The following is a 14555-nucleotide window of genomic DNA, read 5'->3' as shown; positions in this document are numbered from 1 at the left end:
CCAGGCTTGGGCTGGATTAGAACCACTGACCTAGAGGCAAAGGGCTGGAGGCTGAGCTCATGCCAGTGTGACTCCTGTCTTTTTGGGGGGTTACTCCAGATTTACACTGGTATCAACGAGGTCAGCGTTGGGCCCCAAAGGTTCCACAGGCTTTGGCTGCAAGCTGCTACTCACGGTAAGAGTGGATGTCCCCAGCCATTGCTCGTGGCCCAGCGCCTGGGATCCGGGGAGCGTGTGATTGGTAACCCCTCCCCACCTGGAGCGAGGCTCTCACTGCGGCACCAGCATGAAATGATCCCACCCAAAGCCGCTTAGAAAAGTGAAAACTTTATGGAGCTCCTTCAGTGAGTCTGTGGGGAATGCACAACCGCGAGGGGTGGCAGCAGCTCCGGGCCGCCTACTCTCCAAGCTCCATGCTGGGGGGTGGCTTGTGTTTCCAGGACCCACCAAAGAGCCCCCGCTGGATCGGGAGAGCAGACAGCCCCAGAAATCCAAGCTGGCGCCGTCGGGTGGAGGCCGGCACTTGCTGCTCTGGGTGGGCTCTTGTGCGGAACCCCAGGCCTCAGCACCGCGTGGGTCACGGTGAGTATCCGGTGATGTGCCTGGCCCCAGCTGGAGGCCCGTGCCCTCACACGCCAGGAGCGCAGCCCTCCGTGTGTTAGAGCGCTGTGGGCCCCTGGAGGTGATGCAGCAGGAGTGGTGGTGGCAGGCCAGAGGGAGGGAATGTTCCTGGGAACACTGTTGAGGGTGGCAAGCCAGCTGGGGAGGGTCCAGGGCTCCCCCACTGCAGACCCAGAGGAGCTCCCCTGACCTCAGTGCAATAAGCTTGGCCCTGGCCCGCAGGCCTCTTAGCAGGGCAGCCTTTGAGACGCATCGCAAACTCCTGTGGCCTGGAGATCCTACTGCCCCCAGGGTCCCGCTGGGCCCCAGGGATCCTGCCTATGATGCTGGTAAGGCCCTGCCGCCCCCCACATGGCTGCCCCCCCAGAGGCGCTGCTGGTGGCTGGCGAGTCCCTGGCTGTGTGGCATGTGCCCTGCCCCATAAGAAGCCCCTCTCGCTGGCCTGGTTGTAAGGGAGACTGTGGGTCTGGCACGCTGGCACGCGGCGACATAGCCCAGTATTTACACAAGGAATGGTGGGTGAAGGAAGGGGCGGGGGTGGGGCCCGTGGAGCTGCCACGGCCCTTTGTGGCTCACAGGCCGGCTACCCCCCCCTCGCCAGGCGGCTGCCCCGGAGGGGGCTCAGTGGTTACCCGCACCGCGCAGGCTGCTGGCTCCTGGGCAAGCTGCGACTTGCTCCCTGCAGATGCGGCCCTCGTCCGGACGACAGAGGCTGAAACACAGGGAGGGAAGAAAACGCGCTCAGCCCATGGGCTGGCTGAGGCAAAGCGCCCCCACCCCGAGGGCGCAACAGCCGCCTGCTGGGGGGGTTTTACATCCCCCTGGAGCTTGAGGGGGCGCGCCGGGGAAGCCTGCCCTCCCTCACGATCCCTGGCAGCCTGCGGGGGCTGGTCCACAGGGGATGCTGTGTGGAGGCTCCAGGGAGCGGCCTTCCTCCACTCAGCCCATGGGATGACCAGATGTGTGGGCCAGAGCCTGGTGGTGTGGCAGCTGGGGCCAGCTGGAGCTGGGGCCAGCTGGAGCTGGGGCCTGCTTCCTGCCCCCTTCTCCAGTGCTGACCTCTGCATGGGGGGGTTCTTCTGGCAGTTGGCACAGCCACACCGCTCTCACTGGCCGGGCGCTCCTGGCGCTGCGGCATGGCGCTTGCTGCGCACGTGCTGGACAGATGCTGGGTTGGCGACGGTCCCCTGAGCAGGTTGCTCCCATTCATTACCTAGCCAGCCCTGACCTCGCTGCATCCCATAGACACAGACAGCAGCCCCCAGCCAGCAGGCTCCAGGGCAGGAGCAACTCGCTCTCCTCTCCCCCAGCTGCACGTCTCTGAAGCTCCGATTGACCTTCCATAGTCGCAACCCCCTGCTGGATTTTGCTTCAGCCTCTCCCCAGACCCTGCCCCTCCTCGCTTTCGTCTCCTCCCTGCTGTCTGTGCTTGCCCACCACCCTCCCCTATGCCCTGGGTGCGAGAGTCTTCTGCCCGGCAGCCACTGCCTCCCACTCGGCCAGATCTCCTAGAGTGCCACGCCCCGGCGTGTCACGTCTGTCCTGCTGCTCCTTACCCAGGTCCCGCTGCATTCCCTGACTCTACACAAGGATACGGTCGCACGGGGGGACCCTGGCTCTTTCCCATGTCATGAGCCTGCCGTACGCGCTGCCCCTGCCATCATAGGTGTGTGCAGTCGCTGGGCAGGACTCCGGGACCAGGAGACACCCTTAACGCTAGGCAGGCCCTGACCAGCCCTGCTCAGAATGCCTGCACCTGCCCTCCCGCCCTCCCCGGCAGGGACGGGACGCCGGCACTCACAGGCATAGGGTGACACATAGTGGCTGCCGTAGGAGGTGGCAGAGCGCGTCCTTTCCATCCCATGTTTGGAGGGTGGGCGGGGGGTCTTTGCTCCTTCAGTGAGAAGAATTGAAAGAGACTGGTGAAGTGTGGCCAGAGGCCAAATCTGTCTCCAAGTGGTACGGGGAGTATGGGGAGGCCAGGCCAGCAAGGATGGCCCCAGGACAGAGCAGGACTGGGAGGCGCTTGGCTACCAGGAGAAGATCTCACCCTGAAGCAGCCGCCTTGCACTCCATCCCTGTGTGTGTGGAGTGGGGTGGGGCCAGAGATTCACGGGAAGCCACCATGTGAATGTCCGAGGTGCTGTCCACACAGCAGCTTCCCGGGGCGCTGCTCATGGCCTCGTGGCAGCAGCTGGTCAGGCTGGGCACGTGGCGTGTGTCCAACAGCTACTCCGCGGCACCCAAACTCCCCAGCCGAGGGGGCTGCACCGGGAGCCTGCTCAGGCCACTTAGAGCATGTACGATGGAGCTGGTCGCGGCCCCCTTCATCTTTACTGCCCCCCCATGCTGACTGCAGATCCCAGCATGCAATGCTCCATTTCAAGCTGAGCAGGTCAAGCGCCTGGCGTTCGTGCATGGCATGCGCTGGGGCGTCTCCACGAGCCACATCTCCCACTCTAACGGCGCACGTGGCCCCAGCTGCGTTTGGCCCGCGGGCTGCATCCCTCGCCCTGCCCCACACCCTCTGCCGGAGAAGCTGCCCCTCCAACCACACCTGAGAACTCCTTCTCCATAGAGGCGCTCTGGTTCGCCGGCTGCGAGCTCACCCTGCCCTTGTAAAGAACTCCATTGATGCCCAGAATATCCACTTCGCTCTGCAGGGAAGAACACAATATGGCAGGGAATGGGCGTGGACATCTTCTCTGAAAGCTGTTCTCCTCACGCTGGGTGCCTAGACTTCCTCCTGCCTGCTAATCTAATCTCTTCCTCTGCCCCACAGCCCCTGCCACCCACTTCCCGACAGCCGCAGCCACCATCCTCCCTGCCCCCCTGCCAGATCCATCCCCTCAGGCAGGTTCTCCCATGCTGGCCCTCGGCTGACACTCCAGTTGAGAAATGGCCCCTGGCCGATGGGTCTAAAGGGAAGTGCTGTGCTGGGATTCACGTGGAAGGGGACCGCAGAGGACAATGAGCTGGCTCACGTTATCGTAGGTGAGGACTGTCGGGTCTCCATACGGGTAAACGGTGGTAAGAGCCTTCGTCTTGGACAGTCGCTTGACGGGGTAAGCAGCGTGCGCTTGGCATTGCCAGCATTGCTGTGAGGAGAGCTGCCCACGGCTGGTCATTTCACTCGCTTCGTTCCCCTCAATAGCTTGCTCCCTGGGGAAGGAGAAAGCAGCCAGTCAGCTCCAGAAACCCTGACTTTGACCCCAGCCACTCTCCTAGACGAAAGCGGATGAGCAAGGCTGTGCATGAATCCTGAGATCTAGCCAGCCTGCACCACCAGGGACTTGGACCTCCCTTGCACCAGCTGAGGGAATCTCAGAAAGGTGGAGAAAAGCAACTGGTGCTCCAAAGAGAGAAGCAAAATCTTCTGCTAAGCCAGGTGCAACAGGGGTAACGTGCTGGTGTCTGTTCCCCCGGGCTGCCGAGACGGGAGTCGCCTGCAGCAAGGTGATAACTCTGCAATCTGGTCTAAGTTCCCAAGGGGTGAGGAGCTTCTCCCCAGGTGACAGCCGTACTCTGTGGGAAGGTGTGCAAGAGCAAGAGTACGTGAACCTACTCCCCGTGGCAGGCGTCTTGCAGAGATGACACCCACTGGCAGCGTGGGAATCCTGTGGCAAGGACTGGGAATGTGACTCCACTTCTGCTCAAGTCCTTCGCAGGATTGGAATATGGGCCCTAAGCTCACCAGACACGAGGCCCCCTGACACATGGGTGAGCCAGGCACCCAAATTAGAGGGCTGGAGAGTACATAGATGGCTTGTAGGAGCCTGCCATGTGGTCCCGGGAGCAGCCAGGTACATGGCACATCCCGCATCGGACACAACTGCCCAAGAGAAGTCTCCTGGCCCGTTTAGCCATGGTGGGGACCTGTGGCTCCCTGGGGGATCACTTACCTAGCTCGCTGCTGATGTGCCAGATACTCGTAACCGTTGGCGCTAGCCGGACGCGGCCGGGGGAGCAGATTTGCCTTTCGGACGGTCACCAGGTGCCTGCGCAAAGGTAACAGTATGAAAAAGAGTCAAACAGTGCCCTCTCGTGGACACTTCCCGTGCTGGCCTTGCTCAGCCAGAACCACAGAATAAATGGGGCATTGCTTTATACTCACGGCCCAGTCATCATGGCCACGGGTCTGTCGCAGGAAATGCACTTCACTCGTTCAAAGAGCTGCCTGAAACAGACACAGCAACTCACCTTCTGCCGTGCTCATGCTACGCTGTAGCCTAAAGCAGAGCTCAGAGCTAGCTTAGAAACACATTTCTTCTTATTTGTATTATGGTAGCACCTCGGGGTCCCAAATGAGGTCAGGGCCCTGTATACACACAGTGAGAGCCAATCCCTCCCCCAAAGAGCTCACACTCTGTACAGACAAAGGGGAAGGAGGCACCAAAGTGCAGAAATGGTCACCCAGCAGGTCAGTAGCAGAGCCAAGACCAGATGCCAGGTCACCTGAGTCCCAGCCCAGTGCTCTGTCCACTGGCCATCCTGGCTTTCTACATCCCCCCATGAATTAGCCCCAGGAGCTCAGGTCAGTCATTCCTGCCTTGGGCATGAGTAATGGAGAAATGAAAAACATTGGCTCCATTCTCCAAACATTCTAGGTGAGGCTGAGCATTTTCTGTGGGCATCAAGGTGTCCTTGGCTTTCAACACTGTGGGGCCTGTGTATGAGAGCAAATGGAGGGAATGTGGAGCAGCTGATCCAGTTTCACTGAGAACCTTGCAAGCTGCCAGGTTAAATCCTGTGCTTCAAGAGAGGGCAAGACCTCCCATGACTAGGGGTTTGTGACTGACTGCACGCGAAGACTCAGTCTATCAAACATGATTCTGACAAGCCTGTTAGACTCCAGAGCATTGGTCTTGGCAGGGCTGGCGAAGTCCTGCCTGTACACCACTGTGTCTACAAACACTGCCCTTGTCTTTCAAGGGAGGTGCACAAAGAGCTTACAGCCCCCAGCAGCCAATCCGGGCTCCATCATGATGCCATGAGAGTGGCTGCTAGCAGCAGGATGCAGCATCGCTTGTAGGGACTACTAGTGCTCTTGGCTGCCTCTTTATGAGAGCAGCTGCCTTTGGCTCCATTTTATCCAGCAAAGTGCAGCACTGAACTCGGGGCTGCCTGCCCACACAGTCCTTGGCAGAGCACAGCCCAGCTGCTCCTGTGTGATCTCTCCAAGGTAAACCCAGAAGGAGGGACCATTACTTCCCTCCCCTCCACAGGACCCTACCTCTCGCCCACTCACCTTTTAAAGCCAGCGGCACTGTCAGCATCAAAGCGGGGGCCCTCACTCAGATACTTCTTAATGAACTTCCATACTTCCTCCAGCTGCCTCCGCAATGGGTCCAGGGCCATGCGGTCCAGCTGCAGAGAAATGGGGGAGGGAGAAGCCAGGTGACCAAGAAAGGGGCCCTGCCAGCAGCAGCAGGAATCTGTTAGTCTGCACCTTACTTCCCCTGTAATGGAATGGTAAACTGTATACTGTTCAGTCACTAGGTGGTGCTGTGTGTAAAACACCTTATTTAAACTAACCTCAGCCACAGGTGGCAGAACATTAAAGGCTCTCATAGTGAACACATCTGGTGCCTATTTCTCTGAGAAGTAAGCTCTGTAGTCAGTCTATATCTGATATAAAAGCCTGACCTGCTATTAGCAGCCCTGCAACCTATTGTGTACAAGAAGTACATGACAATGTCAGAAGTAAACTAGTGCCAGAGGAGAATAAACGGAAGAAACAAAGCAGCAAAGATCACAGGAACTTGTTAACATGCCACTCTTCAGTGCTCCAGAGAATTTCAGCTTTGACAAACCTTCGCAGTGGACAGAGGAGATGCAGTATTTTGCAAAATTTCAAATTGCTACAAAGCTCTACCAGGAAAGTGGAGATATACAGGTATCTTCTTTAATTTATGCTATGGGGAAGCAGGCCAAAGTATCCTTAAATCCTTTCAGTTTACTGAAGACAGGCACAAAGATAACTAGAAAAGGGTTCTGGCTATGTTTGATGCATAGTTTATACGTCAGAGAAATGTGATTTATGAAAAAGCATGTTTCAGAGAATTCATGAACCAGGGGAAAATGTTGAATGTTTTATAAGAGTTCTGCATGCATTAGTTGAAAACTGGGATTTTGGGACTGCAAAACATGAAAATATCAGAGACAGGCTCATTAATTGGATTGACAGATAATAATCTTTCATAGAAGCTACAGCTGAAGACAGTACAAATAACCTAAAGAGACGGTGCTGAACCATATAATTGGCAGGATTCCTAATCCCATTACTTCATAAAGTGGAAACTGAGTTAAAGAGAGTGGAGCAGATTGGCATAATCGAGAAAATCTCTGACCCAAAATGGTGTGCCCCAATGGTACTGGTTACAAAGAAAAATGGAAAAATCTGTGTGGATCTTAAAAGACTTAATGAAGCAGTTATCAGAGAAAAATATATCCCCCCAACACTGGAAGACTTCCTCCCCAAAGTGAAAGGAGCGACAGTATTCTTCAGGATGGATGCCTCAAGTGGACTTTGGCAAATTGCTTTAGCCAAAAAGTACTAAACTGACTACATTTATCACATCCTTCAGGAGATTTTGCTTTCAAAGTTTATCTTTTGGGATTACTAGCGCACCTGAAATGTTTAAAGAAAGATTGCAGAACTGATAACGAACATAAATGGACTTGTAATTTTCACGGACAATATTTAGATATATGGGTCTTCAATTGAAGGACATAACAAAACCCTCAGCAAAGTCCTAACTCTAATCAATCAGTCCAGACTGAAGCTGAACAAGGAAAAATGCATTTTCCACCTACCCCAGATTGGTTTTTGGGACAGCCAATAAGCAAAGATGGAATCAGTTCTAACCCTGAGAAAGTAAAAGCAATTTGAGAATTGAATTCACCAACTAATGTACGAGAACTGAGACATGTACTGTGGACAATAAATTATCTTAGTCGATACCAATGAGACCTTTCTACAGTGACAAAACCACTGAATGAACTGTTAAAGTCCAACACATCTTGGCTATGGGGGCCAAATCAAGAAATTGCCTTCAAAAAAGGTAAAAAAAATTATCTTAGCAGCTCCAGCTCCCAAGTTCTATGTGAACAGACCCACAATGGTCAGTGCTGATGCAAGCAGCTATCGCTCAGATGGTGTATTGTTGCAATAACATGGCTCTGAGTGGAAGCCAATTGCATTTTGCTCTCGCACACTCACAGAAGCAGAAAAAGTATATGTACAGACTGGCAAGGAATGCCTGGCAAGCATATAGGCCCGTGAGAACTTTTACAGCCATCTATGTGGATTGGCTTCATTGACACTTCTGTGAGCTCGAAGATGACGTAAAGGCATACGTGGATGTTGTGGACGCAAACAGGCCAGGGTCAGAAAAGAGACTACATCAGCTACAAAAAGCAACCTTGACAGACACACATCTTCAAGAAGTTCTAAGTTACAATTAAGGCCAGCTGGCCCAAGTATCTAAAGGACACTAAGAAAATGACAGGAGACTACTTTGTGGTGCATGGACAATTAAGTGAGTCTAATGGACTCTTGATTAAAGGTAATTGCATCATAATTCCAAATGAAATGTGAGAAATTCTAAACCTCCTCCATGAAGGACATCAAGGGCTAACAGAAGGCCAACCAATAATAGACCAACCAATTAGTGTGGTTGCCAGGCATCTGCAGGGATATAAACAATAAAGTGTCTGCCTGGGAACACTGCAGAACTAACAGGCCAACGCAACACAAAGAACCTTTCATAACAACACCCCTACCAGATAGACCTTGGAAGAGACTAGCTGCAGATTTATGCAGATTTAGAGGACATCATTACCTGGTCACAGTGAATTATTTTTCCAGGTGTATAGAAATAATGTACTTGAAAGACATAACAGAGTTCGAGAAACTGAAGTGCACTTTTGCTCATTTCAGTTTTCCAGAACAACTAGTGATGGACAATGGGCTACAATTCCAAACTAAATACAATTTTGATCATATTACTAGCAGCCCACATTACCCACAAGCAAATGGAGAGGTTGAGAAAGATAACCCTACAGGAGGAAGATCTTCTGAGTTACAGATCAACACCAATACCAGCTACTGGTTATAGTCCAGCACAACTCTTGATGGGAACACAACTCAGAACTACTATTCCAGCTTTGGAATTTATTTCCAAAGTGGTCAGACACAAAGAGAGTAGCCAAATTGGATGAAAAGGCAAAAAGGGCCTATGAACACTTTTACAACAGACATCTCAGAGTTAGAGAACTGCCAGGTCTAAAACCTGGTGACTGTGTTTGTTTGTTGCAAATTGGATGGAGAAAAAAGGATGGACAACTCCTGCTGTTGTAAAGAAAAGGAATTCAGTGCCCAGATCATATATGATTGAGACCGATAGTGGAGAGTTCAGCAGAAATGGTTGACATCTCCAGTTTGTTCCTCAGAAAGAACAATCAACAGAGCAAATTCTACAGATGGCGAATGTGGAATAAGAAAACGCAGAGATTCCAGACCGACCACAGCCAGCCGCTGCAACCAATGGACAGTCAGATGACCAAGTTGTTACGCTTTCAAGTCCTGTACTTAGGAAACCAGCATGATTCAGAAACAGTCTAACAGACTGATACGCACTGAACTTCAAAGATAACATGATAGTGGATATTTTTCAATTGGTAGGGGGAGATGTAACGCATTGCTAAGCTGTATTATACTTAACCACTAGGTGGGGCTGTGTGTAAAATATCTTATTTAAGCTAACCTCAGCCAGACCTGACAGAGCATAAGGATTTTAAGTGAACACATTGGGTGTGTATCGCTCCGGGAAGGAAGGACAGGTCTGCAGAATCTATATCTGATACAGAAGCCTGACCTGCCTGTAACAGCCCTGCAACCTGCTATGTACAAGAAGTACATGATAGCCATCCTGGCCTGGAGATTCTGCCCCACAGCCTGCCCCCTGGGAGAGGCAATCCCACTTCCCCAAAGCATGTCTCAGGCCTGAGTATCTGGTGAAGGTGGCTCTGCAGCCTCCCTGCTTGTCTGGTGGCTTAGGCTGCTCTTTTAGCGATGCTGGTTCTTCTGACTATTTGGGGCAAGTCTCTTTGCTGCAGCTTAGCCTTGATTCGGGCCCTTGAGGATGAAGGAGGCAGCCCCCCCCACTGGCTAACAGCCCGGGAGTGATCTCTGCTCCCTGTGATCATCACTGCTGCAGCCTGTGCCCTGTTGTAAGGGCCATTCCCCCATCAGGGACAGCCAGGCCAGCAATCGCCCAGCAAGGGTGCGCGTCAAAATCAAACATTAAGTAGATGGGCTCCTGTCTGGTGAGCATCTCAGGGGGAGGTGAGAGGCCCAGGAACACCAGTTTCACACCAGTGTAACTCCAGCAGCAGTCTGGAGTCTCTCCATTTACACGGTGTGAAAGGAGGCAGGCTGATGGAGCTGCTCCTGCTACCCCAATTCCCTCTGCCCCCGACTTGCTCTGGAGTGTAGCGATTTCACAGCACGCGCCAGCTCTTCCCTCCCTCCCAGGTGACGCCTGCTACCTTGGAGTCCATGTCAGTGAACAGCTTCTCCAGCGCCTTCTGCCAGTCCTTGTCCTGCAGGGACATCTTCTGTAGCAGATCCTGCATCATCACACTCAGCTGCGCGGTGGCAATCTGCAGCTCCCCGTGGTTCACCATGGCCTCCAGTGCACTCTTGTCTGCTTTCTAATGGAGAGTCAGTGCTCTAAAGGGAGCCACCCTCGGTGGCTGCGATGCAGAGACTCAGACCTGGTCAGGGCCTGATCAGGGCCTGCCACCCCTCAAGCTAGGACTTTCTCTCAGTGCAAGGAGTGGGGGGCTGCCGTTCTGGAGCAGCAGCTGCTGATCTCTGACTAGGCTGCATCTGCAGCATTGCAAAGGACAGCATTGTGGTTAGCATGTGGGCAAAGCAGCATAAAGGGAGTGGGCAGAGGGTCTCCTGCACTGGGAGGAAGTGGTTTCTGGAAGAATTCTGCCACAGCTGAATGCTGGTCCAGGCTCCTGAGGGTCCGAGACCAGTGGTGAGGAGGCAGGATTTGTGTCATGGGAGACCTGGGTTTGGTCTGCAGGATCTCACCTCTCTCACCTAGGGGGGATTAAGGGCCCAGTTCTGCGAGGTGTTGCGCAACCCCTGCACGGCACTGAGACCACCCATCCTATCATGGAGGAAGAGGACAGGGCTGATCGGGAGACACAAGCAGGGGTGGTAGGGCCTGTCTAGGGTCTGGAGGGCGAAAAGAGGGGCAGATCCCTGGGGCTCTGTCAGAGACAGGTGGTCCCCCCGCCCCAGGCAAGAAACAGAAAGGGTTAAGTGCCTAGCGCCATGAGGCCCTGGTCCTAATGCAACAAAGATACCGATTCTCCTTCTCCTCCCTAAGAGGCTAGGCTGTGCTTCGAAGGGCTGCCTGGACCCAACTGTGGCCTTTGGGCCTCTGTCCACTCACAGCAGGAGGGTGAGAGAATTAGAAATGCTGAGAAATTCATCTCAGCCATAGCAGAGGGAACTTAGTCTGTCCTGAGACCAAGCGGCTGCAGCCCCCCCAGGAGCCCGTAAGTAGCAGAGCGACGGGGGCTAATTGAGATCCCCAGGGAAAGGCCGGGCTGCTCTGTGCACCGGGATTAGAATTTAAAGTCTAAGCACTGGACTTGCAGCTGCTCGGATTTATTCCCATTGCTGGATTCTTTCTTGTGCTCTCCCCTAAGCTCTGGGACCTGCCCGCACGGGGAGGGTATGTGCCAGGCTGGTGTGCCCTGCAACTTCAAGGGAACCATCAGGAGAAAGGCATTCTGTGCCCGAGCCGTCTGTGCGGTGAGCTCCGAGCTGGACCCTGCACTGCAAAGCCAAAGGTACTGGGGAGGAGGGAATAAGGCCTGAGATCAATGCAACGGGGGTCTCCACTCACCACATTCATCTCCTGCTCCAGCAGCGCTTTGTCCGCTTTGTTCAGGTCCAGCTGCTGGACCATCGTCCGCAGGTTCTGTGTGCAGGCAAAACACACTTTTGTAGTCAAGCATTTCCTAGATGTTAAGGCCAAAAGGAGCCAGTACGATCCTCTAGTCTGACCTCCTCCAACCTCCTGTATAACCCAAGCCAGAGAACCTCACGTTCCACTGTCCAGCCCAGTAACTGGTGGCTGAGTGAGAGCAGCTGGTTTAGAAAGGGACGTCCAATCACGATTTAAAAGCTTCAAGGGATGGGGAATCCACCAAGTCCCTGGGCAAATTGTTCCAATGGTTAATTCCCTCGTTAAAAAAAATGGCACCTTTTTGTTTCCGCTCTGAATTTGTCTAGCTTCAGCTTCCAGCCACTGGGTCTCAGGTTGCCTGGGTCTGCTAGATTAAATCAGAAACGCTTCTCCCCGCATAGACCCTCGAGTCATGGTTTAACCTTCTCTTTGATAAGCTAAACAGACTAAGTTTCTTTAGTCTCTGGCTGTCCTGCAGCTCTGCCAGACCTAGACTCATTCTTCTTCTGTCGTCTCAAGCTGCCTGGATGGGCCACGCCTGGGCAGAACTTCAGGGCCAACCTCACCAAGCCACAGAGGGTGGCAGGTGCTGGGCTCACAAACCAGCCCCTGGTCTGTGACCAGCAGCAGCAAGGATGGGGCCCTGTCAGAGCACAGCGGTGTTTGTGGCCTCCCGCCAGGCGCAGGGACAATGCGCACAGCCTGAGCGGCGGCCACACGGCCGCTTTTCTTACAATACACCCACACGACAGCCCTGTTGGGGCTGCAGCCCTCCGAGTTGCCTAACCGTGTTTGTGCTGGTGCCTTCTGGGAAACCTGGGCCGCTCGCCCTTCATGCCTGGGGCATGCAGCACATGTGGCATCTCCTGCAGTCATGGAGGGCCCAAGGGAAAACTTCATAAAACTATTTAACCCCCAACTCTCCCCCCCCCCCTCACCCCACAGATCCCTATGAGGTCCCATCAGCAGGAGACCAGTTTCCTGAGGGAAAGCCCTTGGGATCGGGTTAGGGCCAGACTCTGGCTGGCTCTAGCGCGCATGTGTGAGGGGGAGATGAGCACAAGAACCTCCCCTGCCCATGGGAGGCAGACCAAAGGCTGTCCCTGCTGGTGCCCTTGTGGGCACAGGCCTCCCCAAAGGGGATGCAGGAGGCAGTCCCTGGCTTCTGCACCCAGCAAGGCTGGCCAGGCACACACAAGGGGCCCGGGGAGCTCCTGGGACACAACCCTTGCCACAGCTCCCTCTGCACAGCACAACCGGCCCTTCACCTGTCACTGGGGCTTTGCACGGGAGCTGTCTGCAAACACATCTCCATAGCCCAAGACGTTTCTCTCAGTGGTAGGAGCTGCCTGGCCCCCACCCACCCGCCTGCACCCTGCTCAGGGTGTGCCTGGCAGGCCGCAGGGGTTTTTCTCTTACCTGGAAGTCCCCCAGACTGCTCAGCAGCCTCTCCGAGGCTTTCTGCAGCTTCTCATACTGCTCCTTCAGCTTCTGCACCTGGGCCAGCATGTCCTTCCGAAACTCCCTCCCCTGAGGAAAGCAAGGCACGGCGCCGCTGTCTCAGACACCCAGCACAATGATCCCTGCCTCACCCCTCTACAGCTAAGGCTGCCAAGTGGTTTCCCTCCAACACCCGGCTTTCAAATGCTCTAACATAAGGTGTTCCCTATGCACAGCCTGCCCCAGGAGAGGGCTCAAGTGTGAAACAGAAAGCTTTGCGAGGACAGAGAGAGACTTCGCTGGGGGCCAGTGGTGGATTTCACAGAGTAAGGCTGTCACCAGGTGGATGGGACCCTTTAAGAGGGAATTGGTCCAGTCCACCTGTGCTTCATTAACAGCCTTTCAAATGGGGCCTGGTAGAGGACAGCTGATATTTATAAAGAGCCAGAGAGGAACAAGAAAAAGAACCTCCTGGAAAGCGTGCAGACGGGAACAGGTATTTCCCCTTTTTGCAGATGACTGCGCTATATGGACTAAGCATAAAAACTTAAAGTAACCGTAGAAAAGACAACTGATGCACTCCAAGAATTTCCAAGTGGGGAAATGATTGGAGATTGAAATTCTCACTTGCGAAAACAAAGGGAATGCTCTTAAGCAGGAAGGAAATTTGGGAAGAATGGGGCTGACTTTTTTTATGGTGAAAAAATTCAGATAGTTCAAAAGTTTATGGTCCTAGGAGTAGTGTTTGAGAAGAAATTAACTTGGAAAGGTTACATAGATAATATCATATGAAAGTGTAAACGTTGGATGAACTTACTTAAAAGTGTAACTGGAAACAAATGGGGTGCAGATAAGAAGGTATTGGTGATGATGGATATAGCACACTGATAAGACCAGTTTTAGCCACGGATGCCAAGTGTTTGGTTCAGCCTCCAAAACATCTCTTGGAAACCTGGAACTTCTTCAGACGCAAGCTCTGCAATTGGCACGTGGTGTAATGATAACACTACCAGTGTATGAGCTGCAAATAGCCACTGGAGAAGCACCTATACATCTAAGGATCTTAGCTTTAGATCTTACCTTTGGGGCATAGGTAAAAGGAATCATGACAATAGAAGTACACAGCAGATTTATGAGGACTGCAGGGAACTTAGTAGACAAAATAATAGGGAATCCCACAGACTTCCTCCTATTATCAGGGACACTTTAGAGTATAGGTGATATGTACAAAAGGAAAATTGAAAGAACTAAACCGGGAAGTCAGATTATAGTTGGACAGTCATTCCCTCATTTGTGGATTTGAAATTGTATGAAAAAGAAAAACGAGGGAAGGGAAAAAAATCAAACATTATGACTAATGACATTTCTGAATTTATTTATGGAAAATGGGGATAGCTTTGTCAAGTCATTACAGACAGCTCAAAAGATGACAGCGTGGGTACAGTGGGAACAACCTTCTGTGTTCCTAGTCTTGGAATCCAGACATCTAAAAGGCTA

At 53.2% G+C, this 14555-nt stretch overlaps 1 protein-coding gene across 2 annotated transcripts; it reads right to left on the bottom strand.

The window, feature by feature from the left end:
• Window positions 1–13134, bottom strand: CUNH16orf96 (chromosome unknown C16orf96 homolog). Of its 2 annotated transcripts, XM_067551141.1 has the most exons (10): window positions 13038–13134; window positions 11556–11630; window positions 10174–10338; window positions 5870–5988; window positions 4736–4798; window positions 4524–4619; window positions 3606–3783; window positions 3179–3278; window positions 2423–2515; window positions 1–1333 (listed from the first exon to the last, which is right to left on the bottom strand). In XM_067551141.1, the coding sequence occupies exons 1-10, from the start codon at window positions 13125–13127 to the stop codon at window positions 1194–1196; spliced, it is 1119 nt and encodes a 372-aa protein (XP_067407242.1). In that variant the 5' UTR covers window positions 13128–13134; the 3' UTR covers window positions 1–1193. The 2 variants fall into 2 exon arrangements, with proteins under 2 accessions (XP_067407242.1, XP_067407243.1); XM_067551142.1 differs by lacking the exon at window positions 2423–2515.
• Between the last annotated feature and the right edge of the window lie 1421 nt (window positions 13135–14555).

This window comes from Emydura macquarii, unplaced genomic scaffold (genome assembly GCF_026122565.2).
Source record: "Emydura macquarii macquarii isolate MOO-44397 ecotype Brisbane River unplaced genomic scaffold, CSIRO-AGI_Emac_v2 contig_1348, whole genome shotgun sequence".
Lineage (NCBI taxonomy): Eukaryota > Metazoa > Chordata > Testudines > Chelidae > Emydura > Emydura macquarii.
This window is presented reverse-complemented; position numbering and strand designations above follow the sequence as displayed.

Excerpts from the sequence above, each read along its gene's own strand:
- CUNH16orf96 (XM_067551141.1), bottom strand. The coding sequence starts at position 13,127 with ATGCTGGCCCAGGTGCAGAAGCTGAAGGAGCAGTATGAGAAGCTGCAG. Across the intron at positions 4,620-4,735 it reads GTGGCCATGATGACTGGGCC|GCACCTGGTGACCGTCCGAA; the intron begins GTGAGTATAAAG and ends ACCTTTGCGCAG. Across the intron at positions 2,516-3,178 it reads TATGGAGAAGGAGTTCTCAG|GAGCAAAGACCCCCCGCCCA; the intron begins GTGTGGTTGGAG and ends TTCTCACTGAAG.